General features: G+C 62.8%; 2 protein-coding genes across 2 annotated transcripts; one reads left to right on the forward strand and one right to left on the reverse strand.

The window, feature by feature from the left end:
* Positions 1–3404: 3404 nt before the first annotated feature.
* Positions 3405–6962, reverse strand: RPL10A (ribosomal protein L10a). The gene is made up of 6 exons (XM_088534437.1): positions 6899–6962; positions 6631–6705; positions 6445–6525; positions 5998–6146; positions 4964–5136; positions 3405–3607 (listed from the first exon to the last, which is right to left on the reverse strand). Exons 1-6 carry the CDS (start codon positions 6901–6903, stop codon positions 3437–3439), a joined length of 654 nt encoding a protein of 217 aa, XP_088390563.1. The 5' UTR covers positions 6904–6962; the 3' UTR covers positions 3405–3436.
* A 3004-nt stretch (positions 6963–9966) lies between these two features.
* Positions 9967–18370, forward strand: DEF6 (DEF6 guanine nucleotide exchange factor). The gene is made up of 11 exons (XM_088534497.1): positions 9967–10200; positions 12366–12506; positions 13655–13840; positions 14969–15196; positions 15400–15546; positions 15703–15811; positions 15887–16185; positions 16359–16525; positions 16712–16910; positions 17700–17820; positions 18204–18370. Exons 1-11 carry the CDS (start codon positions 10105–10107, stop codon positions 18368–18370), a joined length of 1860 nt encoding a protein of 619 aa, XP_088390623.1. The 5' UTR covers positions 9967–10104.
* Positions 18371–21743: the final 3373 nt, after the last annotated feature.

The following is a 21743-nucleotide window of genomic DNA, read 5'->3' on the forward strand; positions in this document are numbered from 1 at the left end:
TGTCAAAAAGAAAAGGAAAATAAAGAAGACAAAGGATATTTTTTAAAAAAGAGATAAAGGACAGAATGCACGACAGCAACCAAGTGGCGGTTGCGGCGGTGGCTCTGGTGGCCGTCCCTCCGGAGAGCCGGGCTGGCGCTCGGCGTCGGGAGCGAGCGCGGCCAAGCCACGTTCTCGGAGAACAATGTCTGGCTACACGGGAGAAAAAATGGAATGAGCGAGAGAGACTTTCAGCCGGGCTCATTTTTGTCCCCTCACAAACACGTGTGCCAAAAAAACTAAGACTTTCTTACAAGCTCTGCCAAAGAGTAACTCGTTGACAGGAAAGCAAGCTTTGAGAAGAGCAGGAGTAAATGTTTGTGCACTAGGATATTCTCCTTTCTACCTTTTTCATATGTATTAAGTGCAATCATTTGAGTCTTCTTTATATTATTTAGAGGGAAGTTTTTTTCTACTAGAAACTACAATATTTATACCTGCCTGAGAAATGAGAATGTGTGTTTGTAACAAAAAAAACCCACCAAACCAAAAATTCTGGATCGACGGTGACCAGCGTGATGGTGTTTTCAGACCTTGGAATCTTTTCTGCTGATGTTTGTCCCTGGTGAAACATCCTTTAGGTGGAAGACAAAGGGGAGCCGCTCCGGGCCACGCGGTTTTGCGCCCGTCGCCCCGGGCGGGCGCTTTTGACCCCAGCTGCGAGGTACAGCCCGGGTTTGGGAAGAGCCCCCAGCCGAATGCAGCCCTGTTTCCTGCTTCATGCAACCTGGGTTTTTAATAACGTGTTGGAAAACCGACCGCGTCCGTCCCCGAGAAGCGGAAGATCCAGTGAGACCGAGCGCGGTGCCGCGGCAGAAATCCCAGCGCCGGGGCCGGCACAGGAAGGAGCCGGGAGCTGCTCCGGGCAGCCGGCCACGACCGCGGCCGAAGAGGCCCCCGGCCACTACCCGGCTCCCGCCGCTGCAGCCGGGACCCTGGAAATCCCGGATTTTCCTGGCTATGGCACCTCGGCCCCCGGCGCCCAGCGGGGCTCCCGCCGCCCTGCCCGCTTCCCTTTCGTTCCCGCCTGCCTTTCCCGAGCGCTGCGGACGGGAGCCGAGCGCCCGCTGGGGACGGCGGGTGGGCGAGCGCTGCAGACGGGCTTGTCCCCCGGCATCGTCCCCTGGCCGACAGCCACGGCCACACAGGGCACCTGGGGACAGGGCCCAAAGCCGCTGCCTTCATCCCACTGCTCCTCCTCCTCGGGCTCCCCAGGCCTCACCTCCCTTTCCAGCCCTCCCATCGGCTCTTGGCCGTCATCTTCCCTCGCGGCGTTTGCGACTTCGTCCCCATCTTGATCCTCTAAAAGACCTGGAGCTGCCAGGAGTAAATGTGGTCGACTCGTCTAGAGCTTTTCTGCTTGCGGTTCCCCTCCCTCCCTCCTTTCCATCCCTGTCCCCGCTCGGCTCTGGCTGTCCTTTGCGCACATCTGGGACGAGCGCAGCCCTCGGGAGCCCGTAACGAATGATTATTTATTGCTCTGCCCATTCCCCCCAGCATCCCGCTCTTTTGGGGCCCCAGGTCGCTCCTTGCTGACACGGGGCAGCCCCTCGGCCGCGTTTTCCCTCCTCCAGCTGCCCGCGCTGCCGCCGGGCTCTGCTCGGAGCTCGGGCTGGATCCGCGCGGGCAGGACGGAGCTCAGGGTCATCCCCAAGACGCGTTCGCTGGAAAAGTCTGCGCTGAGTCGGAGCAGCCGCGGATTTCCCCCTCCTGCGCCCGGCTCCAGGCCCGCTTGGAAGTTTTTGAAATCCGGGGGCCGAGATGTTTGTCGCTCGGTTGGTCTGGAAGCAGCTGCTTTGATGCACAAAAGCTGCTGCAGGGATCGGGGAGGGACTTTGATTGCTCTGGGGCAGCTGCAGCAGAGCAGCGAGTGCTGAGAGGCTCCTTCGTAGTCAGAAACAACGGAGCAGCAGTGAGTAACGCGGCTGCACGCGGCGGCGGCCCCGGCGCGACGCGCTCCGCGCACGGGGAGCCGTTTCTCCGTTCTTCCCGGTTGATATCGGCGCTCCCGCTGCTGCCGGGCCCCGCGCAGCTCGGCCGTGCGCCAGCGCGGTGGCACCGGGTGTCACTGCGGGCGGCTTGTCCTCTAGCTGTGCCATTCAAGGGCTCTTTCCTACAAGCTCTGTTCCCGAAAATGCTTTTTGCAGCCACGCGGCCTCCTTTTCGCAGCTGGAGGTGCAGGAGCGGTTACAGCCACAGGGAGCTGCTGCTCGACGCGAGCGCTCGGATCCCTGCGGTTGTCCAGGGCTCCCATCGCCTGCGGTCGGGAGGCAGCAAAACCTCCCTCCAGCCGCCTGGTACAAACAGCCCCATCTGGGAACAGCCTTTTCCCTCCTTTCACTGCCAGTCTCAAAGAAAATAATAAAAAAATAAGTCATGGGGCCTTTGGAAAGAGCCACTGCAATTAAATCCTTCTTCATTCCCGCCCCGCTAGACTTGGAAAAGGTTTGAAAGGCTGAAAGCAGCACCAGGCACCTCTCTGATGTATTGAATTGTTTCAGCGTAGTAAACAGAACTGAGGGTTGCTGCTTTTTTCATGTTGGAATATTTATATCTGCCTTTTGCAGCGGGCCACCACTTACCATCTTCGGCAAAACGATTCAAGTAATGGGAAAGATGTAGTTCATGGAGTTATTTGCACTTGATTAAAAAAAAATGTATCTGAACTTTGTAAAAAGAAATGTTTGCATTTTGTATTGTCTTTTTTTAATTATTAAATGGAATTTCTTGGTGTTGTGTTGATCTTTCAGAAACTGGCTCTGGCACTTACGTTTAAGGTTCCTAACAGCGGGATCCACAGCTGCTTTCGTTGTTTATCCCCTCAGAGGCCGGGGCCAGCGTCTTGCAAGGGCGCAGGTCTCGCAGGAGCTTGAACCCTATGGCCTTTCGTGAGCTCACCAGGCATTGCATGGTGTGGTTTTTTCCACATTTACAGGATGCTACAAAACTCATTTTTAACCCCAAAACAAGCGGGGATTGAGCTGTGCCTGATGAGAACGTTATGAAGCCCCTGCTCAGCTCCCTGCGCCCTCCTTCCACCCTCATCCCCGTATCCCTGCACCAGCTGTCATCCCCGTCCCCCACTTTTGTGAACGTCACGGCCCTTCTGCCTCCTCCCAAACCCCCGTGGCCGCACAGGGCTCCTCAGCCTCCCTCGTGGTGACGGGGCCCAGCTGGGCAGGGAGTCACCCCAAAGGAACCGGCCACTCAAAAAAAGCCAATTCCGATCAAGCCTGGAGTTTCAGCCACGCTTGTCCCTCCATCCCCTCAACACTCGAGGTCTTTCCTGCTGTACGGAACCGCGGGGCTCTGGAGCGGCCCTCCCTTCCCCGGCAGCCCGCGGGAAGCACAAGCGGACGCACGGCTGTAGGTAGCCTAAAAGTTTATTGTCGCCCGGTTAATACAGGCGCTGGGGCTTCCCCATGGTGCTCTTGATGTAGAGCGCACGCACGTTCTGCCAGTTCTTCTTCAGCAGGGACACCAGGAAGTTGATGGCCAAGTGGATGTTGTAGACGAGCTCATCCTCGGTCATCTTCACGTGGCCCACGGCCACGGCCAGGCAGAGCACCTGGGGACAAGGACACCAGTGTCACTCACGGGCAGAGGGGCTGCAGGGGACGCAAAGCCAAGCGACCGACGAGACCGGGGCAGCAGATGCACGACTGAGCTGAAGGCAAACCACTGTGCACAGGTACCCGGGCGCTCAGTGTGCAAGGTCAGCACTGTGGAACTTCTCTTTGGACTAAAACCCCTAAAACTTAAGAAATACAACCCTTGCAGCTTTGAATCCCCATTAAGAGCTGGTACCATTGAACTTTTTAAATGTCACAGCTCTCCTACTAGGAGCCCATTCCAGATCACAACCTCCTGCTCTGTCAGCCTCACGCGCCTTCTCAGCGGATCCGCGTTTCCAGAGCGCTCCCACGTGGCCCCCACGATCGCGCGGGAGCATCCGGACGCAATCCCCGAGCAGCAGCTCGCGCAGGTCCCGCTTCCCCCGCGTACGGAGGGGACCTGAAGGCAGGAAGCGTCGCTGCTTCCAGCCAAGAGAACGGAGCTGCAGGAGGGATGGGTAAACCCGCGGAACAGAGCTCTGGTTTCACTCCGCTCCCGTGTCCCACTCATGAGGCAGCCCTGGCACGCGCCCTGCAGAGCACTAACCAGCTCATTGCAAACCAGCAGCTCCACACTGCTAAGAGCAGCGCCAGCTCCGCTCGCTTTGGCACCAGCCCCTTCCCTCTGGGCACAGGGCAGGGGCCACGCGGCTGCCGGACGGAGCCGCGCGTCGCCCGCAGAGCACCGAGGATTCACGGGGTGGAAGGGCAGCGCCAGCCCCTCACCAGCTGCTGCGTAAACCGCTGCAGCGACTGCAAACTGCCTCGGCCAGCAGAGCTGTTAAACAACTGTGATCAGCTGTTAACGCTGGACAACAACCGCGAGCCAGACACCCACACGGGTTACTTTGGTTTCAGGCAGTCGGCTCTGACGTCCCCCCCAGCGAGGGCAGCCACTTCCAGAGCCGCTGCGGACGTCACCGCAGGGACGAGTCCCAAACCCTGATCTGCCCAAGTGCTGCTGTGTGCACAACGCCATGGCCCACCCTGCAAGTGTCACCCGCGCACTGCGACAAGTGCCAATTATGAGCCATTGTGCTCAGCACGGGGACATCCCGACACACTCATTACTTGCTCCAAGATCTTTCAGCTACTGATAAATTATTTCTCTTTTCCAACCAGCAGCTGAACGCTGGTTACTGTGTCCCGTTGCGGCACAGAAGAGACCAGGGACTTATCCCCGTTTTTTGAAGAACCTACAGGGACACCTATAGTTCAGACCAGAGAATGCAGCCACATGGAAGAGACCCTCTGCCACTGCAGCGAAAGGGGAACGGGGCTCTGGAAGCCAAAGCCCTGTGTTCTTTTACCTTCTTCATCTGAAACTTGATGGTGGATTTGACCTCATCAACCTTGGCCACCAGGTTCTCGTTGTGCGTGAGGAGAGAAGGGAACTTCCCCGCCTTGTTCAGACCCGGGCCCAGGATGCGAGGGATCTGCTTGATGAGGGACTCCGAGGCCAGGAAGGCGTCGTACTTCTTGGCTGCAAGGGGACAGCGAACGCGGCTCAGGGAGCGCTCAGGCCCTGCACCGAGCTGCAGCTCTCGGCTCAAACCAAACTCTGCTGCTCTCCCCCACGCACCTTAACACGTCTTGGAACTCACTGTCACACCAGGCACCTCTGCCGGCCGTCCCACGCGCTTACTGCACGCCCTTTATTGCTCTTTAATGTTTCCTGAATCCCAAGCACTTACTGAAAGTCCTTGATTTCTCTTTAATAATTTGCTGAGCTACAGTTAAAGCTCAATCCTTAAATCCACCAGGAGCCTTTTGGCCTATTCTGTGCATGTGCACACAGGCAACCCCGTTATATTGACGTACTTCATCTCTTACAACTCCATAATTAATCCCAATTCAGTGGGAAGCTCTCCTTGTCTGCAAGAGGCTGAATTTGCAGGACAGAAATGACTTTTTTTTTTCTGTTACCAAGTGCAAATAAGCAAATTCCATTTGGTTTAAGTTCTGCACAACTGAGTCACAATGAATTTTTGCTTCTACTTCTACCTGGCTTTTACTGCACTCTCTCACTTTGGGCAGGATTAATAGCATATCCCACAGGTGAAACTTTGAACAAAAAAGAGAAATTTTCCTTTACCCCTCATTCCTGGAAAGGGCAATCAGGATTTCCTGACTCCCTTTAGTGTTGAGCTGACAGCTCTGTCAGAGGCTGTTCTCTGAGCACTTTCTATGCAGATTCTGATAAACTTAAGACCAAATTTTGGATGGTTTTTTCTTGCAGTTAACCATAATGTGGAAACTTGAATATGGGAAACAACTGTGCTGAATACTCAGTCCTTTTTCTCAAGCCACCAGCGTTCATACTCCAGGAACCCACTCCACTCACCCAGCTTCTTCACTAGCTTCTTGTTCTTGTTGAGCTTCTTCAGAGCCTCTATGTCCATGTGAGGAATGTCAACCGCTTTGGCCTCATCGCAGTGCTGCTGGTCGCCCAGCAGGCACACCGAGAACTTGGGCCGCGGAGTCGACTTCAGCCTGCGGAAGGGGAGAAGACGCCGGTTACTGCCGGCTGCCGGCGCCGCGCGGTCGACGGGAGCCGTCGCAGAGCCGCCTTACCGCAGAGCCTGGCCATCCTCCTGCAGCTCCAACCTGCCTCCCCAGCAGGCCGGCGGGGTTGGCCCTGCGGCCGCCCCACACCTCCCCTCATGTTTTAAGACCCAGGGTAGGGGTCCGTCCGGAGGCGCCCGCGCGCTCCGAACTACCCGTGCTCAGCGCCGCGCCCGCCATGGGGATGCGCTGCGCCCCGGCCGGGTGCACCTAGCGGAGGGCCAACCTGACGGTGCCGGAGAAGCGCTTGTCTTTCTGCGGGTCGTAGTTCTTCAGGCTGATCTGCAGCTCCACGGTCTCCACAAACCTGAGGGGAGAGGAGAGCCGCTCGCGCGAGGCCCCGGCCGGGCTGGGCGCGCGAGCCGGGCCGAGGGGCCGCTCGAGGCGCCGGGACCCTCCGCAGGGCTCTTACTTGCGCCGCTTGGTCTTGCTCCCTTGCAGCACCTCCTTGACCGCCTCGTACAGGGTGTCGCGGGACACTTTGCTGCTGCGGGGCGCAAAGACAAGGCGGGCTCAGGCGCCGCGGGTGGCGGAAGCGCCACCTCACGGCTTCCCCGGCCCATCTGCCGCCAGCGCGGGGGAACAAGGCCCCGCAGCGGCTGCCCCCGCGGCCGGGCCCCGCCGATGGGCGCGGAGGGCGGCGGATGGCGGCGGATGGCGCCGCGCGGCCGCGCACCCACCTCATGGCGGCGGCTCAGCCGAGGCCGAAAGGGGCGGGAAGGGCCGCGCGAGCTATAAATAGCCACGGGTATCTCGCGAGATGTTGGCGCCATGCTGGGTGTGGCGGAGCGTGGAAAGGACTGGCGGTAGCGCCATGTTGGTGTGGCGCGGACCTCTCCATCGGGGGCAACCTTGAAAGACTTATGGAGGTGATGGCGATGTGGCACCGTGTGCCACTTTTCTGCAAGCAGGCGCCATTCTAACCCAAGCGCGAAGCCGTCTCGCAGACACCGCTCCGTGCGCTTTCCTCGAGCGGGGTAAGGGCAAGGCTTGTGAGGGCAAGCTCAGTCTGGCGGCCTCATTGCTCGCCAGGCGCATGCGCGGAGGGTCGCTCCGCCGCCTGCACAGGAGCAGCCTGCGCGCCCGTGGGGCGGGGCCTCGGGAGCCCCGGAACCTGGATACGAGAGGGGCGGCGGCCGGAGCGCCCCGGGCCGCGCGGCCGCTATGCAGGTTCCGGGGTGGCGGGCGCGGGGCCGCGGCGGCCGAGGCGCCGGGGCTGCCGCTCCGCCCCGTCCGGTCCCCCCGGTTCGATCCCCCGGGCGCCCCGCGGAGCCCGGTCGCTGCCCTCGGTGCCCGCCGGCCCCCGGGGCCCAGCGCCGCCGTGTCGTGAGGCAGCGAGCGCAGCCCGGGGCTACGGGCAAGTTTCTGGGAATAAAACGAGTAAACGCGCTTTTTGGATACACTTTCTTCTCCACTTGTCTGCAGAGAGAATCGTTAGCCTCAGCCGCGTTAAAAACCCGTTAAAAATCGTGCCAGCGGCAGGGCAAGGGGCACATCTTTCGCCCAGGCCATGGTCTCCAAAGCAGTTTACCCTTCGAGCCTTTCTTAGTATGCAAAACCCGGGATACGTGGGAGAAATGTGATCTGCAATTTTTCCTCTTGTTCAAGGCTTAAACCCTAGGCCCCTCGCCCGGGCTCCCGTGGTGCTCTTGGAGCACCCCGAACGGAGCAAACGCCCCGTCTGAGGAGCGAAGGGCCCAGCGGGACAGAGGGCCCGGGGCTGCGGGCGACGGCACCATGGCCTGCGCCCCGCAGGCTGCCAGGGGTGGCGGCTCGGGGGACCCACCACATCCACGAGTGTCTTGGATTAACCTGCAAAACTGGATTTGCTGAAACCGTCCCCCCAACTCGCCAGCGGTCCCGTTCCTTGCGCAGGGAACGTGCGGTTACCTGTTGAATGCACGCAGCAGAGTGATGCAGCAAGAAGCAAGCCCAGCTTTGGCATGGAAACGAAGCTTTGGAGATGGAGCCGTTGCATCGCCACGCACCGTGGCACACGAGGGCCTCCCCTCTCCCGTGCACAGAAAGCTGCTGCCCAAAGGGAGTCTGCATTTTCTTTTACAACCTGATTATTTTCATTTTAACTCTTCGCAGGTTGCAGTAGTTGCTTCAGGGGCAGCTGTGCCTGAGGAATCGGCTGTCACCTCCCCCTGTCATCAGCAGGTGGCACTGGTGGCTGCTGCCACCGGTCCCCGCATCGCGGGGCAGGTACCGAGCAGCACCCCAGGCCTCGCTCCCCTCCGTCCCCTCTCGGGATCCCCAGCCACCCCCTGCCTTCAGCACCTATCTCCTCCTTTGCACTAATTGCTCTGTCCTGGGATATTTCTCCTTAATTCCCAGATGTCCTGTGCCTTGAGAAGAGCAGGGCCACGTAGGGATAAGACTGTGGAGCAGGGAGCTTGGGGAGGGCTCCTAGGGCACCTCTGTCCCGCTGGGGCTGCCCTGGAGCCACCCGGGGTGGCCTCCGTGTTTCCCCCTGTAGCTGAAGAGCAGCAGAGCCCGGAGGCAGCCGCGGTGACGCGGCACGAGCCCATCGTGCCCGCTGCGGTGAGAGCGGCCTCCGAGACCGTGCGGAGCCCCCAGCCTGTTTTCCACCCGGTGCGGGGATCCGTGGGGAGCAGGAGCCGTGCGGGAAGGAGTCGGACCGCAGCCGCCCGCGTCGCGCGGGAGCACGCGCAGCCCGACCCGAGGGACGGCCCTTCTCCCCGTCACAGGGACCACGGCTGCTCCCGGGACGGCCCTTCTCCCCGTCGCAGGGACCACGGCTGCTCCCCTCTGCGTTCCGGGCCTCAGAGCAGCGGTTTCCCTGCTCCTCGCCTTGGAGGTGACTCCTGCCAGGGCAGGATGTGTCGTCGCTTGCTCCGTCGTGGCTGAGGCTTCCGCGACCTCCCAGGGTCGGCCCGGCAGCGCTGGCGGCAGTCACCGAGTGCCAAGTCCCTTTTGGGGAGCTGTTTGCAAGGGGCACGTGGGCAGCTTGTGCACAGAAGTGATAAAACTTCAAAAAGGGCAGCAGCAGCTGCAGGCTCCTGGATTTTCCTGGGCTCCCGGATTTTCCCCGGCTCCCAGATTTTCCCCAGCTCCCACACTGCGAGCGCCCGGCCGGCCCCGCGTGCGCTGGGGTCCAGCAGCAATTCTGTCCCTTCACCCCCATATCCTTGGTGGCCTCAGTGCTGTGGAACAGGGGGAAATGCTAACGTGGATGTAAAGATTGAGCTGAAATAAAAACAAGAGATCTCTAAAGAAAGAAGAAGAAGAAAAAAAAAACACCTCTCTCCATCAATCTTGGGGGCAGGGGACTGTTTTGCAGAGGCAGAGGTCACGCAAAGTGAAGGAGCAAATTAAAAACAATCCCAAATCCTCTTGGTTTGCTGAGGCAGGAGCCCCAGGTTGCTGCTTCATGCCCCCAGCTGTAACGTTGGCTCTTCTGCCCTTCCTTTTGAGCTCTGGCCCTTCTGTGGCTGCAGCGAGCGCGAGCAGGGCAGCGCCGGCTCCGGGGGCCGGGTATTTACCCCTCTATCCCCACGGAGGGTCGATGCAGAAAATCGCAGAAGAGGAAGCGGCCGCTTCGTATCGGGAGCGGGTTTCTCTCTGCAGAGCAAGTGCCAGGAAAGGTTTGCTCTCCAGGCGGAGCCTGCGAGGGATTGGGAGCCCCTGCCTGGTTCGTGCCTGGATTCACGCTGTCCTTTTCCAAGCGAGCCCAGAAGAGCCTCTCGCGCCTTCCCTCGGCCCCGGGATCCGCCGCGGGTGCCGGGTCCCTCCGCGGCGGGTCCAAGCAGATGGCGCTCCTGCCCCGCGCGAGCCCCGGCTGCCGCGGGCTGCCCGGCCGCTCCGTTTCCTGAAACCGGATTCGCGGCGTTTGACAGAGCCGCCTCTCGGCGCCGGAGCCATGGAGCTGCGCGCGGAGCTCCTCAAATCCATCTGGTACGCGTTCACCGCCCTGGACGTGGAGAAGAGCGGCAAGGTGTCCAAGTCGCAGCTCAAAGTGAGTAGCGCGGGCGGCCCGGCCTCGCGGCGCTCCCGAGCGGCTCCCGCGGCTGCTTCGCCGCTCCCGGCCTTCCCAGAGGGATCACTCAAACGAAGCAGAGCCGGCGCCTGCCGTCCCCGGCACACACGCACTAAGAGCGCTTTTTGGGTCTGTTTAGTTCTGCCTCTGATTCACCTGCCTTAAATAAAAAGGGGAAGGGGGAAGCAGCAGGGAGTTCATGCTCAAATGCAGCTCATCGGTGCAAATCCTTGGGGAGAAAGTGAGTTTTCTGAAGTGCTTTTACGTCCTTATGCCCAAGCAGCAGCCTTATCTCGCTCGTATTTTCTTGCTTGTCGGGGCGCCCGCGTCCCTCCTTCCTGCTCGCGCGGCAGGGTGGTAGGTAGAGGAAGACCGCTCGCAAAAATAAAACTCGGCGGCGGTCGGGCCAGAAATAACATCTCGCTTTTTAAAAGACTCTGATTGCTGCTTTTCCCTCCCCTTTGGAATCTGGCAGGGGGATCCCGCACTCAGCACTTCTTCAAACCCTTCGTGGCTTTTTAAGCCTTTCATCTGGGTCTTGTTGAATCCGACGGGATTCCCCTCTGCTTTTACCATAGTTACTTTTCCCCTTTGAAAATGTTGTGGCTTTGTTTTATTCCTGATAAAATTGGCGTTCTTGTTGCTACGACCCATTAGCAAAGAGCTGCTTTTACTGAAACCGGGAGAAATAGCTGAAGGAATTAGAGCAAATCGCTAAACCAGAGGCCAGAGCCTAATTCCCTTGGTAATTCCCAGCTGCCGGGCTCTCCTGCTCTCCCTCCACGTCCCGGGGACAGGGGCACGGTCCTAACCCCGGGCCCACGTTTGCTGCTGGCCGCAATGTGCGATCGCGCGTCGAGGCCGCGGGTTGCGCGGGCGGCGCTTCCCGTGCGCGATCTGAGACCCTCGTCGTAGCTGCAGGTTCCTCGAGAGCGGGCGCAGGAGGGAAGGGGGCTGCGGACCCACCTCGTGCGCATGGAGACGCTCTCCCCAGCCATGTTTTTTTGCGGAGTGACGTTTCGGAGCTGAAATTCCAGAGTTTTGCCCCTGGCTTTCTTCCCACGCTTTTGGCATTGAAGTGGGAATAGCTGCTCAGAGCCGGGGAGAGGCTTTCAGGCCTCCTGCATGCACTGGGTTGGAAACACAGGAGAAATTCAGGGTTTGCAGGCTGTTAGCATGAGCAAGGGAGGAATTAAAGCAGCTACCAGACGTGTTGCTACAAGGAGGAGAGTGGGAGAGCTGCCGCAGGGCCCAGCGCGCGCCCCGACGCAACCACGGCGCGCTCGGCCCCACCGGCCGCTCGCTGGCTATTTCCAAGAGAGCCGTGGGGCTGCTCGGTGGCTCTGAGCCCTTTGCTGGTCACAGAAGTAAATTTGGGAGCTTTTCAAAGCTCGGTTTCATGGTGGCACGTGGGCCTGGGTTCCGTTTAGCTCTGTGTACGTGTGCGTATGTGCAAGTGTCCACTACGTCTGCGCGCACGTAGGGGAGCAGTGGCACAGGAAGGAAGGACGGGCTCGTGGTTACGTGCTGGGAGCTGAGACCTGGGTGCTCCTCTGCCCGGGGGGGCGCAGGCCGGGCCTGGGGCCGGGAGCTCTTTGGGCACCTCGTCCCGCTCAGGGCTTTGGGGTGGCCAGAGGGAAGGGTCAGAGCTGGGAACAGTCCTGGAATGGGAGCAGGGGGTCTCGGGACGGCCCCAGCGTGCTGCCACCACTGCTGGAAATGCTGAGCCACAAACCGCTCTTGCTGGGGGTGACTGCAGCAAAAATGGCAAAAATCTGGGATGCAAAAAAAGTCACAACCTCAGGGCAGGCAACGGCTCGAGCCAAGAGGGGAGCAAGAGGCCGGACTACATCTCCCATGAAGCACCGCGCCGGCTCCCGGGCAGGCAGACGGGCTGCTCCGCCCTGTGCATCATGGGAGTTGTAGTCCAGGTCCGTCCCCGGGGCGCCGGGTGCGTCGCGCTGGCACCGTCAGCCCCGAGGGCCCAGAAGCGGGTGAAAACCTGCCCGGGCGGGTGGGGGCTGCTTTGGGGGCTGCTTTTGTCCGGAACGGCCCGTGGTCTTTGCTACATCCCGGCGCGTCCCAACTGCTCTGGAACGTTTGCACCAGTCCCTTAACGACATCCCCCCGTGCGGCTCCGCCAGGTGCTGTCCCACAACCTGTACACGGTGCTGCGCATCCCCCACGACCCCGTGGCGCTGGAGGAGCATTTTCGGGATGACGACGATGGGCCCGTGTCCAGCCAGGGCTACATGCCCTATCTCAACAAGTACATCCTGGATAAGGTGAGTCCCGGTGCCCCTGCACCCGCACTGCTGGTGATCCCATGCCCTGGGGCGACCACGGGGCTCAGAAAGCGGGGAAATGCTCAGCTGGAGGCCGGACTCGGCAAGGGCAAAGCAGCCTGACTGCGGCATCTGGGCTCTGCTTGGAGCGCATCCGCGACAGCATTTCCCAACGCTGGGAATTGCCCAGCAGAGAAGACCCCGCAGCCCATCCCAGCCCCTTGTTTTTCCTCCTCATCCCTGTGCAAATCCGAGAGGCAACCCTGGGGCAGCAGCAGCATCGTTGCCGGGTGCCGAGGGCTGGCGAGTGGGTGGGTTTTTCTCTTTTCTCTCTTTTTTTCCATGGCTCAAAGGCACCTTTGTTGCACGCAGTGAGCTCTGCGGCGTGCGCTTCCTCCGGGCACGCGGGCAGAGGAAAAAGGGCTGCAAAGCGGCTGACAATTTTCTTCCACTGCGCACGTCAAAGCCGCGGGCCAGAGCCGGGCACCGTAACCCTTCCCGTGCCCGACACGTTCCCGAGGTCGCGTGGATCGGACCGGGCCGGCCCATTCGGTGCCCAGCTCGGTGGGTGCCAGGCGGGAGATGCCACCAGGAGCCCCGTGTGCTCAAGGAGGGCGGTTTGGAGAGGCTGCACCCGCCGCGCTCAGCCCGGCCCCATCTTCATCCTGCTGCCAAGCGGCCCCGGGCCCTGCGGTTCCTCACGTGGGTTTTTCGGCGATGACCTTTAAGGCTCCCTTGGCGCTGTCTTCGCCAGGGCTATTACAATCCCGAGGTTCTCCGAGAAGGGGAAGTGGGTTTTCCTGGTAAGCGGGGCCAGGCATGGCCTGGGGCGGTCGGTCCCTGTCGCAGTTCCCCTGCGTTTCATGGAGCCCGACGTGCTGGTCCCCAACGTCACCCGCATCCCTGGTGGCCCTAGACAGCCAACACTGGGGATGGCTACTGGCCTCGGTGACCACACAGCCAGGACGGTGGCCACAACTCCTAGATTTGGGGCCCCAATCCCCTTCTCTCCTTCTGTAGGAGTCTCTGCTCCTCCCTGGTAGGAGCAGGGTTCCCAAGTAGGAGTTTTTGCCCTTTCTCCTGCGTTTTCCCCCACGAGCTTTGCAGCCAGCTCACCCTTCGCTCTCCGCTCTGGCTCTTGGCTGCAGGTGGAGGAAGGGGCTTTCGTCAAAGAAACCTTTGACGAGCTCTGCTGGACCCTGACGGCCAAGAAGAATTACAAACCCGACCGCAACGGGAACAGCGTCGTGTCCCACCAAGACGCCTTCAAGCTCTGGTGTCTCTTCAACTTCCTTTCTGAAGACAAATACCCCCTGGTCATGGTGCCGGATGAGGTAGGAGCCACCTTCTCCAGCTGCCCAACTCCCTTGCAGCTCCCTTACCAGCTTCCCAGCGCTCCGAAAGCCGGCACTGGGGCTGGAATGTCCCGTTATCCTGGGCCTCTTCCCTACGGTTGTTTCGACACGTCCTGGGTGTGGAGGAGAAAGCAAACCATGAGCTGGGGAGGAAAGGAGGTCCCAGCCAGGACCGGTACCGGGGAAGGGGGGTGACCTGGCGGCGGCTCCCAGGACCCCTTGGAAAAGCCCAAGGGCCTCAGGCAGCGGCACCTTGGAGGAGGGAGCAGGGCTGGTGCCGCCGAGCCCTTCCTTGGCTCCACGGCAAGGGCAGCCACGGGGCTCTTTGCCAGCGGTGCAACGAATGTGCCCGTTCTCAGATCCCTAACAAGGAGCATCGACTCCCTTCTCCCTGCTGTGCAACGTCCCTGCAGCTCACCCAGGGGCTAAGCAGAGCAGCTAAACCCTAAGGTGCTGGCAGCATCTTCCCAAATTTAATGGGGGAGAAGGAGAAGGCCCCCGGGAAGAGGGGCAGAGCCGGGAGCGGGGATGGCAGCAGAGCAGCCCCCAGGCCTTGCTGCGCTGCCAGGGGCTGCGCTCAGCCGGGCTGGCAGCTGCCACCCGCCTCTGCGCCATCTCCCGCAGAGATCAGCAAAAAAAGCAAAAGAAAAGGGCAAAAAAGCCCAAGCAAAGCAGCGCTGCGCAGATGCGCGAGGGCAACCGCACTTCCTGCTCCGCGGGAGAGGTGTTTCCTGTTCCCCAGACCGAGACGAACTGAATCATCTTTGTGCTTTACTGGGCTGGGCGAGAGGAGAAAGACCTCGACCCAAAAACCCAAGCGAGCCCATGAGGACGGGGAAGGTCCGTGCAGGGCCGGGGGCTCCAGGTGCTTCACCCTTCCCTGTGGGTCCCCGCAGTCACCCCCCCGTCTTTCTGCCAGACCTGAGCCAAGTCTTGGTGGCATCGAGTTATTTGCAGCAATTGCAGCTCTTGTTAAAAGCAGCTTGTCAAGGTGGTTCCCTGAGGAGGTTCAGCTCCTTCCTCCGCAGGGACCTGCCCCAAGTTGCCACCATCTCCCCAGTGCCACCAAAGCGGCTCCTGGCCACGGCTGAGCCCCTGTGCCCGCAGGTGGAGTATCTGCTGAAGAAGATCTGCACGGCCATGAACGTGGAGCTGCACTCGTGCGAGCTGGACGAGTGCCTCGCGCAGGAGCCGCCGGGCCCGGGCGGCCTCACGGTCTGGCAGTTCCTGGACGTGGTGAACTCGGGGCGCGTCCTGCGGGGCCTCGAGCGGGAGGCCGTCAGCATGGCCGTGGAGGAGGTCTACCAGGAGATCATCGAGGACGTGCTCAAGCAGGCAAGAGCGGGACGGGCCCCGGGGCGCAGCCGCTTTGCCAGGAGCTGCTCCCAGGTTTGCGGCTGAGGCAGATGCGCTTCTGCCTCCTCCGGTGCCCTGCAGGACTCCAGACCCTTATCCAGCGGGATTTTGCTCCTGGCATCATGTCATTATGTGAGACCCCTCCGAGTGCCTTTGGTGACCTCCGTCTCTCTTGGACACAGGGCTACCTGTGGAAGAAGGGCCAGCTGAGGAGGACCTGGTCAGAGCGGTGGTTCACGCTGAAGCCCAGCGCCCTGTCCTACTACATGAGCGAGGAGCGGAAGGAGAAGAAGGGCAGCATCCCCCTGGACAAGCACTGCTGCGTGGAGGTAAAGCCCGGGGCTCCCGCTCGCCTCCTGTGCCACGAAACCCGCTGTGGGACAGGGGGGGACACGACAGGGCACTGCGGTGGCTTCGTGTCCTTGAGCAGGGGAGAGTCCTGCAGCCACATGCGGGCTCCTCCCGCGCTCTCTGCCGTCCCGCAGGTGCTGCCGGACCGGGACGGGAAGAGGTGCATGTTCTGCGTGAAGACCTCGTCCCGCACGTACGAGATGAGCGCCTCCGACACGCGCCAGCGCCAGGAGTGGACGCTAGGTCCGTGCCCCCCGCCGTGCGCCGGGCCCGGGGAGGGTGGGCAGCCCGTGCCACCGTCCCCGCTTCCCTCCGCAGCCATCCAGACGGCCATCCGGCTGCAGGCCGAGGGCAAGAAGTCCCTGCACAAGGACCTGAAGCAGAAGCGCCGGGAGCAGCGGGAGCAGCGGGAGCAGCGCAAGGCGGCCAAGGAGGAGGAGACGCAGCGGCTCAAGCAGCTCCAGGAGGAGAAGGAGCGGAAGCTGCAGGAGCTGGAGCTGCTCAAGGAGGCGCAGCGGCAGGCGGAGCTGCTCCTGCACGAGGAGGAGGAGCGGCGCCGGCAGCAGCACGAGCACATGCAGAGGACGCTGGAGGTCCAGCTGCGGGAGGCCGAGCAGGTGGGGACTGGACCCTGGGGACAGCGCGACGCGGCTCCTCGCTCCAGAGCCACCTTCACAGGCTCTGTGGAGATGCCCCATGGCACCCGCAGGGGCTCCCATCCCGTCCTCCCGCCCAGGAGGGCAGGGACAAGGGGTGGCCGCACGCGATGACGGCCGCTGTCCCCCCGCAGGCCCGCGCCTCCATGCAGGCCGAGATGGTGCTGAAGGAGGCCGAGGCGGAGCGGCAGCGCCAGCGCATCGCGGAGCTGGAGGAGATGCAGGGGCGGCTGCAGGAGGCCCTGCAGCAGGAGGTGAAAGCGCGGCAGGACGAGGAGGCCGTGAGATACGCGCAGGCCAGGTAGGACCTGCGTGTCCTGAGCCCTCCTCCATCCGCGCAGCGGGGCTGCCCTCCGCCCTGCTCCATCACAGCAGCCCATGGGAAGCTCCCGGTGCAGGCGCTGCCGGGGACACGGTGTTTTGCAAGCGGGGCAGCGGGTGACGAGCTCCGAGGAGGATGTAATGGTTCCTGGCGCTCTCGCAACAGGCTGCTAGCTGAGGAAGAGGAGAAGCTGAAGCAGCTGATGAAGCTGAAGGAGGAGCAGGAGGAATACATCATCAAAACCCAAATGGAGAAGCAAGTCCTCAAGCAGGAGATGGAGAACAAGAACAAGTGCCTGGAGGAGGCCCAGAAGCAGCTGGAAGAAGTGAGAGTGAACAGGCAGCGGGTGGACCAGGACGTCATGGTGAGCAGTGTCATCCGTGCCGGGAGCCCCCGGGGGACTTCCCAGCTGTCCCCAGAGTCACCTCCACGTCAGGGGAAGTGCTGGGGCTCTGGCATCATCCTCGTGCCACACAGAGCCCGTTCAGAGACACCCGGGTGCAGCCGGGAGGGTTTAGTGCCGCAGAGAGGGCAGCGCAGAGGGTGGCTGGGGAGAGCGCTGAGCCGCAGAGCCGTGTCCTGGCTCAGCGCCCACCCGGGCGGCTCCACGGGGGAGGTCGGGTGCCCACACTGCCCGCTCTGCCCCTGCGACCGCCGGCTCTGCCCTGCGCTGAGCTGAGGGACACGCGCGGCGCCCGCTCTGCCCTGCGCTGAGCTGAGGGACGCGCGCGGCGCCCGCTCTGCCCTGTGCTGAGCCGAGGAACGCGTGTGGTGCCCGCTCAGCCCCGTGAGCGCTGAGTTGAGGGACGCGCGCGGCGCCCGCTCCCGCGGCCGTGGGGAAGCCGCCGGGCTGGTGCTCCCTCGTCATGCAGCTCCCGGTTTCCATGAGTTGTGCCCTGCGTGCGCAGTTGCACAAGGCGATTCCGCAGCTGAAGGGAGACAAGGGCGTCCTGCCCTGGGGTCACGGTGCTGGGGTCTTTGTGCAGGGCCCCAACAGCAACGCTAGGAGCGTGCAGGGACGGGGGCAGCTGAGCAGGAAAAGCAGGAGGAGCGGGTGGCCGAAGGCGCCTCGGGTTGCCGTGCTCCTGTCCCGGGGCCATCCCTGCCCATGGCTGCAGGGGGGTGGCTCACCCCCTCCCCGCTCCCGTTGCAGGCGGCCCAGCACAAGCTGCGACAAGCGAGCACCAACGTGAAGCACTGGAACGTGCAGATGAACCGGCTGATGCACCCCATCGAGCCGGGAGGTGAGGGCCGCGCGCCCGCGGCTTCCCCGCGTCCCGGCTGCTGCCCAGGCTCCCGGCCACATTCGCGTCCCCATGGGGTGCCCAGGGGGCTGGATGGACCCGTCCTTCAGATGGACCCCAATATCTCTAGTTATGAGGCTCCTCCTTGTGCCATTTCCTTAGCTGGAGGGTCTCAAATGCAGCTCCAAATCTCAAGCAGTGTGACATTGCTTGTCCTCGCTCGATGCCACGCGCTGCCACCACTGCTCGTGTGCCTGTGGCAGCGCTCGCAGTCACCCAGCTCCCCTCCCTAACCACCAAACACCCCCTCCTGCCTGCAGAGCGCTGGCAAGGACGCAGAACGCCCGGGAAGCTCCTGGACACACCGTCTTTCCACCCTAGGAAAATAATATTCCATTTGTGTTTGTCCCCAGACAAGCGTGTGAACGCGAGCGGCGGCGGCTTCGCTGGCTACCAACCGCTGCTGTCGCGCAGAGATTCCTCCCTCAGACTCAAGCAGAAAGCGGAGGACAAAGGCAGCGCCGCGGGGGACGAGGGCAGCGAGCCCGGGAGCGGCGGCACGGCGCAGCCCGACAACTAGCCCCGCGCGGGGCCGCGAGCCGGGACGCTCCCTGCGGCCGCTCCGCGTGGGACAAGGGCCGCGCGGCATCGCCTGCCCCCGGGCCGGCACCGAGGCACCTGCGTTGGAGGGATTGGGCAGAGATGCTTCGATTTTCACCAGCCGCGGCTGCAGCCCCAGCTGGCCAAGACGGTCGGAGCCTCAGCCCCTGCGGGACGGCGGCAGCGCGGCCTCCCGGGGGACACCCGGAGCCGAGTCCCCGCAGGCTGGACACTGGGTTTGGCCCCGGGCCTTTCCTTAGGAAGCTGCCGATGGCAGGGCTGCTCTTTCCCCTCCGTGGCTGCTGGCAGTGCCGCTTCCTCGGCCGTTGCGCCTGGGAGGACGGAGCCGGGGCAGCCTTTATGGCCGGGCGGTGCCTTCCAGGGCCTCGTGCGCGTTCGGGGCCGCGCAGGCTCCGACACACACGCGCCTTCCCTCACGGTGGTTGTTAGTCACTGGAATCAAGCAGATGTCAGCAGAAACCAACGCACAATAAAAGCTTCTAGAGCTGCCGGCCTGCAGCCCTCCTTCCTCGCAGGCCCATGGCCCTGCGGGCACCGACTTTCCGCCTCTGCAATCCAGGGTCTTGATTCCCGCTGTGGGGAAGAGCCTCTGAAAATAAAACAGAAACCCCCAGGGAAAGAGGCCCCAGGGGATTTTGATTTGGTCCCTGGAGGACCAAGAGGGCCACAGACACTGCTGGATTGGCCATGGATGCTGATTCCCCTCTGTGTCGGGGCAGGCACTGGGGATGTCTCTAGCCCGGGTAAGGAAGTGCTGAGCTGCACTTCACATTCCCTAGGAAGTTCAGGGCCCCTTGGATGCCGGGTACTTTTGTGGCCCAGGTGAACAGGTTATTTAGCCAAACCGGCTCGGTGGGTTTGGGCTGAAATCAAAGCCAATCCTGCTGGGGTTGTGTGGGCTTTAATGTCCCTGAACTGCCCTGGCACTGCCTTCCCCCACGGGCGCGTGGGGAGCGCGAGGCCGCCCAGCAGTTAGGCCTTGCAGAGGAAGGTAACGGTTGTCTGCACGTAGTTTAGTTCTTGCCCTTGGTGTCCAGGACTCTCTGTATCAGGATGGGGGCCCAAGTCCGCAGAAGGTGATAAGAGATTCCCAGAGCGGCCGTATCGGCTCCGTGCGAGCCCGGAGCAGGCGGCTGTGTCAGCTCTCTGCAGTAGCATTGGCCTGCCTGTCCCCTCCAGGTAATTTGCTCCCTGAAAGACCACGAACAAAAGCCAAGTCTTCCGGCGAAGCTCCCTGCACAAAAAGTGAGAGTTTTTCCTTCAAACACCTCTGTGTAAATACAGGCGCCGTCACCCGTGACTTTGGGCTCTTCACTGCACTAGGCACAGAGTCCCCGTTCATGCAAGGTCCCCTCTGACAGCAGGCGCTGGCAGCGAGCCCTGCACCACGCCTGGGCTCACAGTCACTCCCGCTCGTGCTCATTAACTCTGCAGCTCGTTAGGGAGATCCTAATCTGCTTCCTTCTCGTGCGGCTTTGAGCGTCGCCTGGCAGGGCTCGGCTCCCCCCGCCCGCGCACCCAGTTTTCACAGCGCTTCCTTTCAGGACGGCTCTTAATTGTGCCTGGTCGCGGCTCCGTGTGGCCGCGCGCGGACAAAGCGGCTCTGTGTGGCCGGGGGTGGCTGCGAGCGGCAGCGCCAACGCGCGGCGACGGCTCCGGTGCGTCCCGGCACGTCCTGGCACAGCCGGCCGCGCGGTGACACAGTCCCCGGGGCTGGGGAGGACTGTGCAGGAGCAGGACGTGTCCCCATGGCCCCACACAGCCCCGGGGTCTGGCCCTGTGGTGGGTGACGGGGCCCCATCCCCACTGCTCTCTGTGGACATGGGATGCCCCTGCTCCGGCCACGTTTTCCAGTGGAATGAGCCCCTCCAAGCCATGTTGCGCTAAATGCTGGGGTGTTTTCTGGTGTTGAGACCCTTGGGGGGGTCTTTGTAGCAACCTCTGCAGCCTCCTGGGTCACGCTGGCAAGGCAGCTCACCGACCCAGGAAAGCCTCGGCGGGGAGGATGGCGATAGCTGGGCTAACGCGGGGAGGAAACGGCTTCTTATGTAGCCAAACCCTCTCCCTTAACGGCTGCAAGCAAAGGCAGGTGCAGAGGCACCGCCGGCACCGCGTCAGCAGCCGCCTTTGCTCAGCAGCGCGTCGGGACGTGCCTGGGTCTGTCCCATCATCCCGGCGCGTCCGAGGAGCATCTGAGCTCATCCTCCTGGTGCCGGGCTGGATCCTGGCGGGAGGACCCGCGGGAGCGTGGCAGGGAGCGCGGCCCCGCTCGGCTCCCACGGTCCCGGGGCTGCTCCCGCGGGGCTGCTCCCGCGGGACGGGGGTCGCAGCATTGGGCACAGGCTGACCCGCGGGTCTGTGCGAACGATGCCCGGGCTCCACGCTCGGCCCCGGGCACCCACCCGTCCCGGTTCACAGTCTCCTGCCTGGGCACGGGGCTCTTTACCGCGCCGGGCGGGAAGGGGCTCCCGGGACCGGGTCCCGCGGGCGCGCGGCCCCCCCGCCACCTCGGCGACCCCGCGCCTACACTACCCAGCGCGCCCCGCGGGCAGCGCCTACAAGTCCCATGAGGCGCCGCGCCCGGCGGGACGGGCGGGGTCAGAGCCGGCGGCCGCCAGGGGGCGCCGGGAGGGGCGGGGCGGGGGGCGGGGCGGGGGGCGGGGCGGGCTTGGGCCGTTGCCGTGGCGACGCGGCGAGGCCGCCCCGGCGGCGGCGATTGTGGCTGCGGGCGCCGGGGCGTGCGGTGGCGTCAGGGCGGGCGCGGTGACGCGCGGGGCGGGGGGCGGCGAGGGGAGCGCGGACCGGGCCGGGGCCGGGGCCGGGGCCGCCGCGGCAGGTGAGAGCGGGGGCGCCGCGGGGGGCGCCGCGGGGGGCGGAGGGTCTCGGGTGTTGGGGGGCCCCCGGGGTGTGGGGCAGGGAATGGGGGGCACGCGGGGATGCGGGGTTGCGTGTACCGGGGACAGCGACGTGATGTGGGGCTGGGGAGGGGGTGCGTGGGGGTCGGGGCGCAGGGCTGTGGGGCTAGCGCGTGGGTGTGCGGGGGTCAGAGAACGGGGGTATAGGGGGGGACAGGGCCATGGGGGTGTGGGATGGGGAGCAGGCGTGTGGGGGTCGGGGGCACGGGGTATAAAGGGGTCAGTGACGTGGGGTATATGGGGGTCAGGGACAGGGGGTATAAGGGGATGAGGGACACGGGGTATAAGGGGATGATGGACACGGGGTATACGGAGGTTGGGGACACAGCGTATATGGGGATCGGGGACGTGGGGCATATGGGGCTCAGTGATGTGGGGTATATGGGGGTCAGGGACACGGGGTATAAGGGGGCGAGG

Source organism: Tinamus guttatus, unplaced genomic scaffold (assembly GCF_059628265.1).
Source record: "Tinamus guttatus ecotype Peru unplaced genomic scaffold, ASM5962826v1 Tinamus_guttatus_pri_ptg000563l, whole genome shotgun sequence".
NCBI classification, from domain to species: Eukaryota; Metazoa; Chordata; class Aves; order Tinamiformes; family Tinamidae; genus Tinamus; species Tinamus guttatus.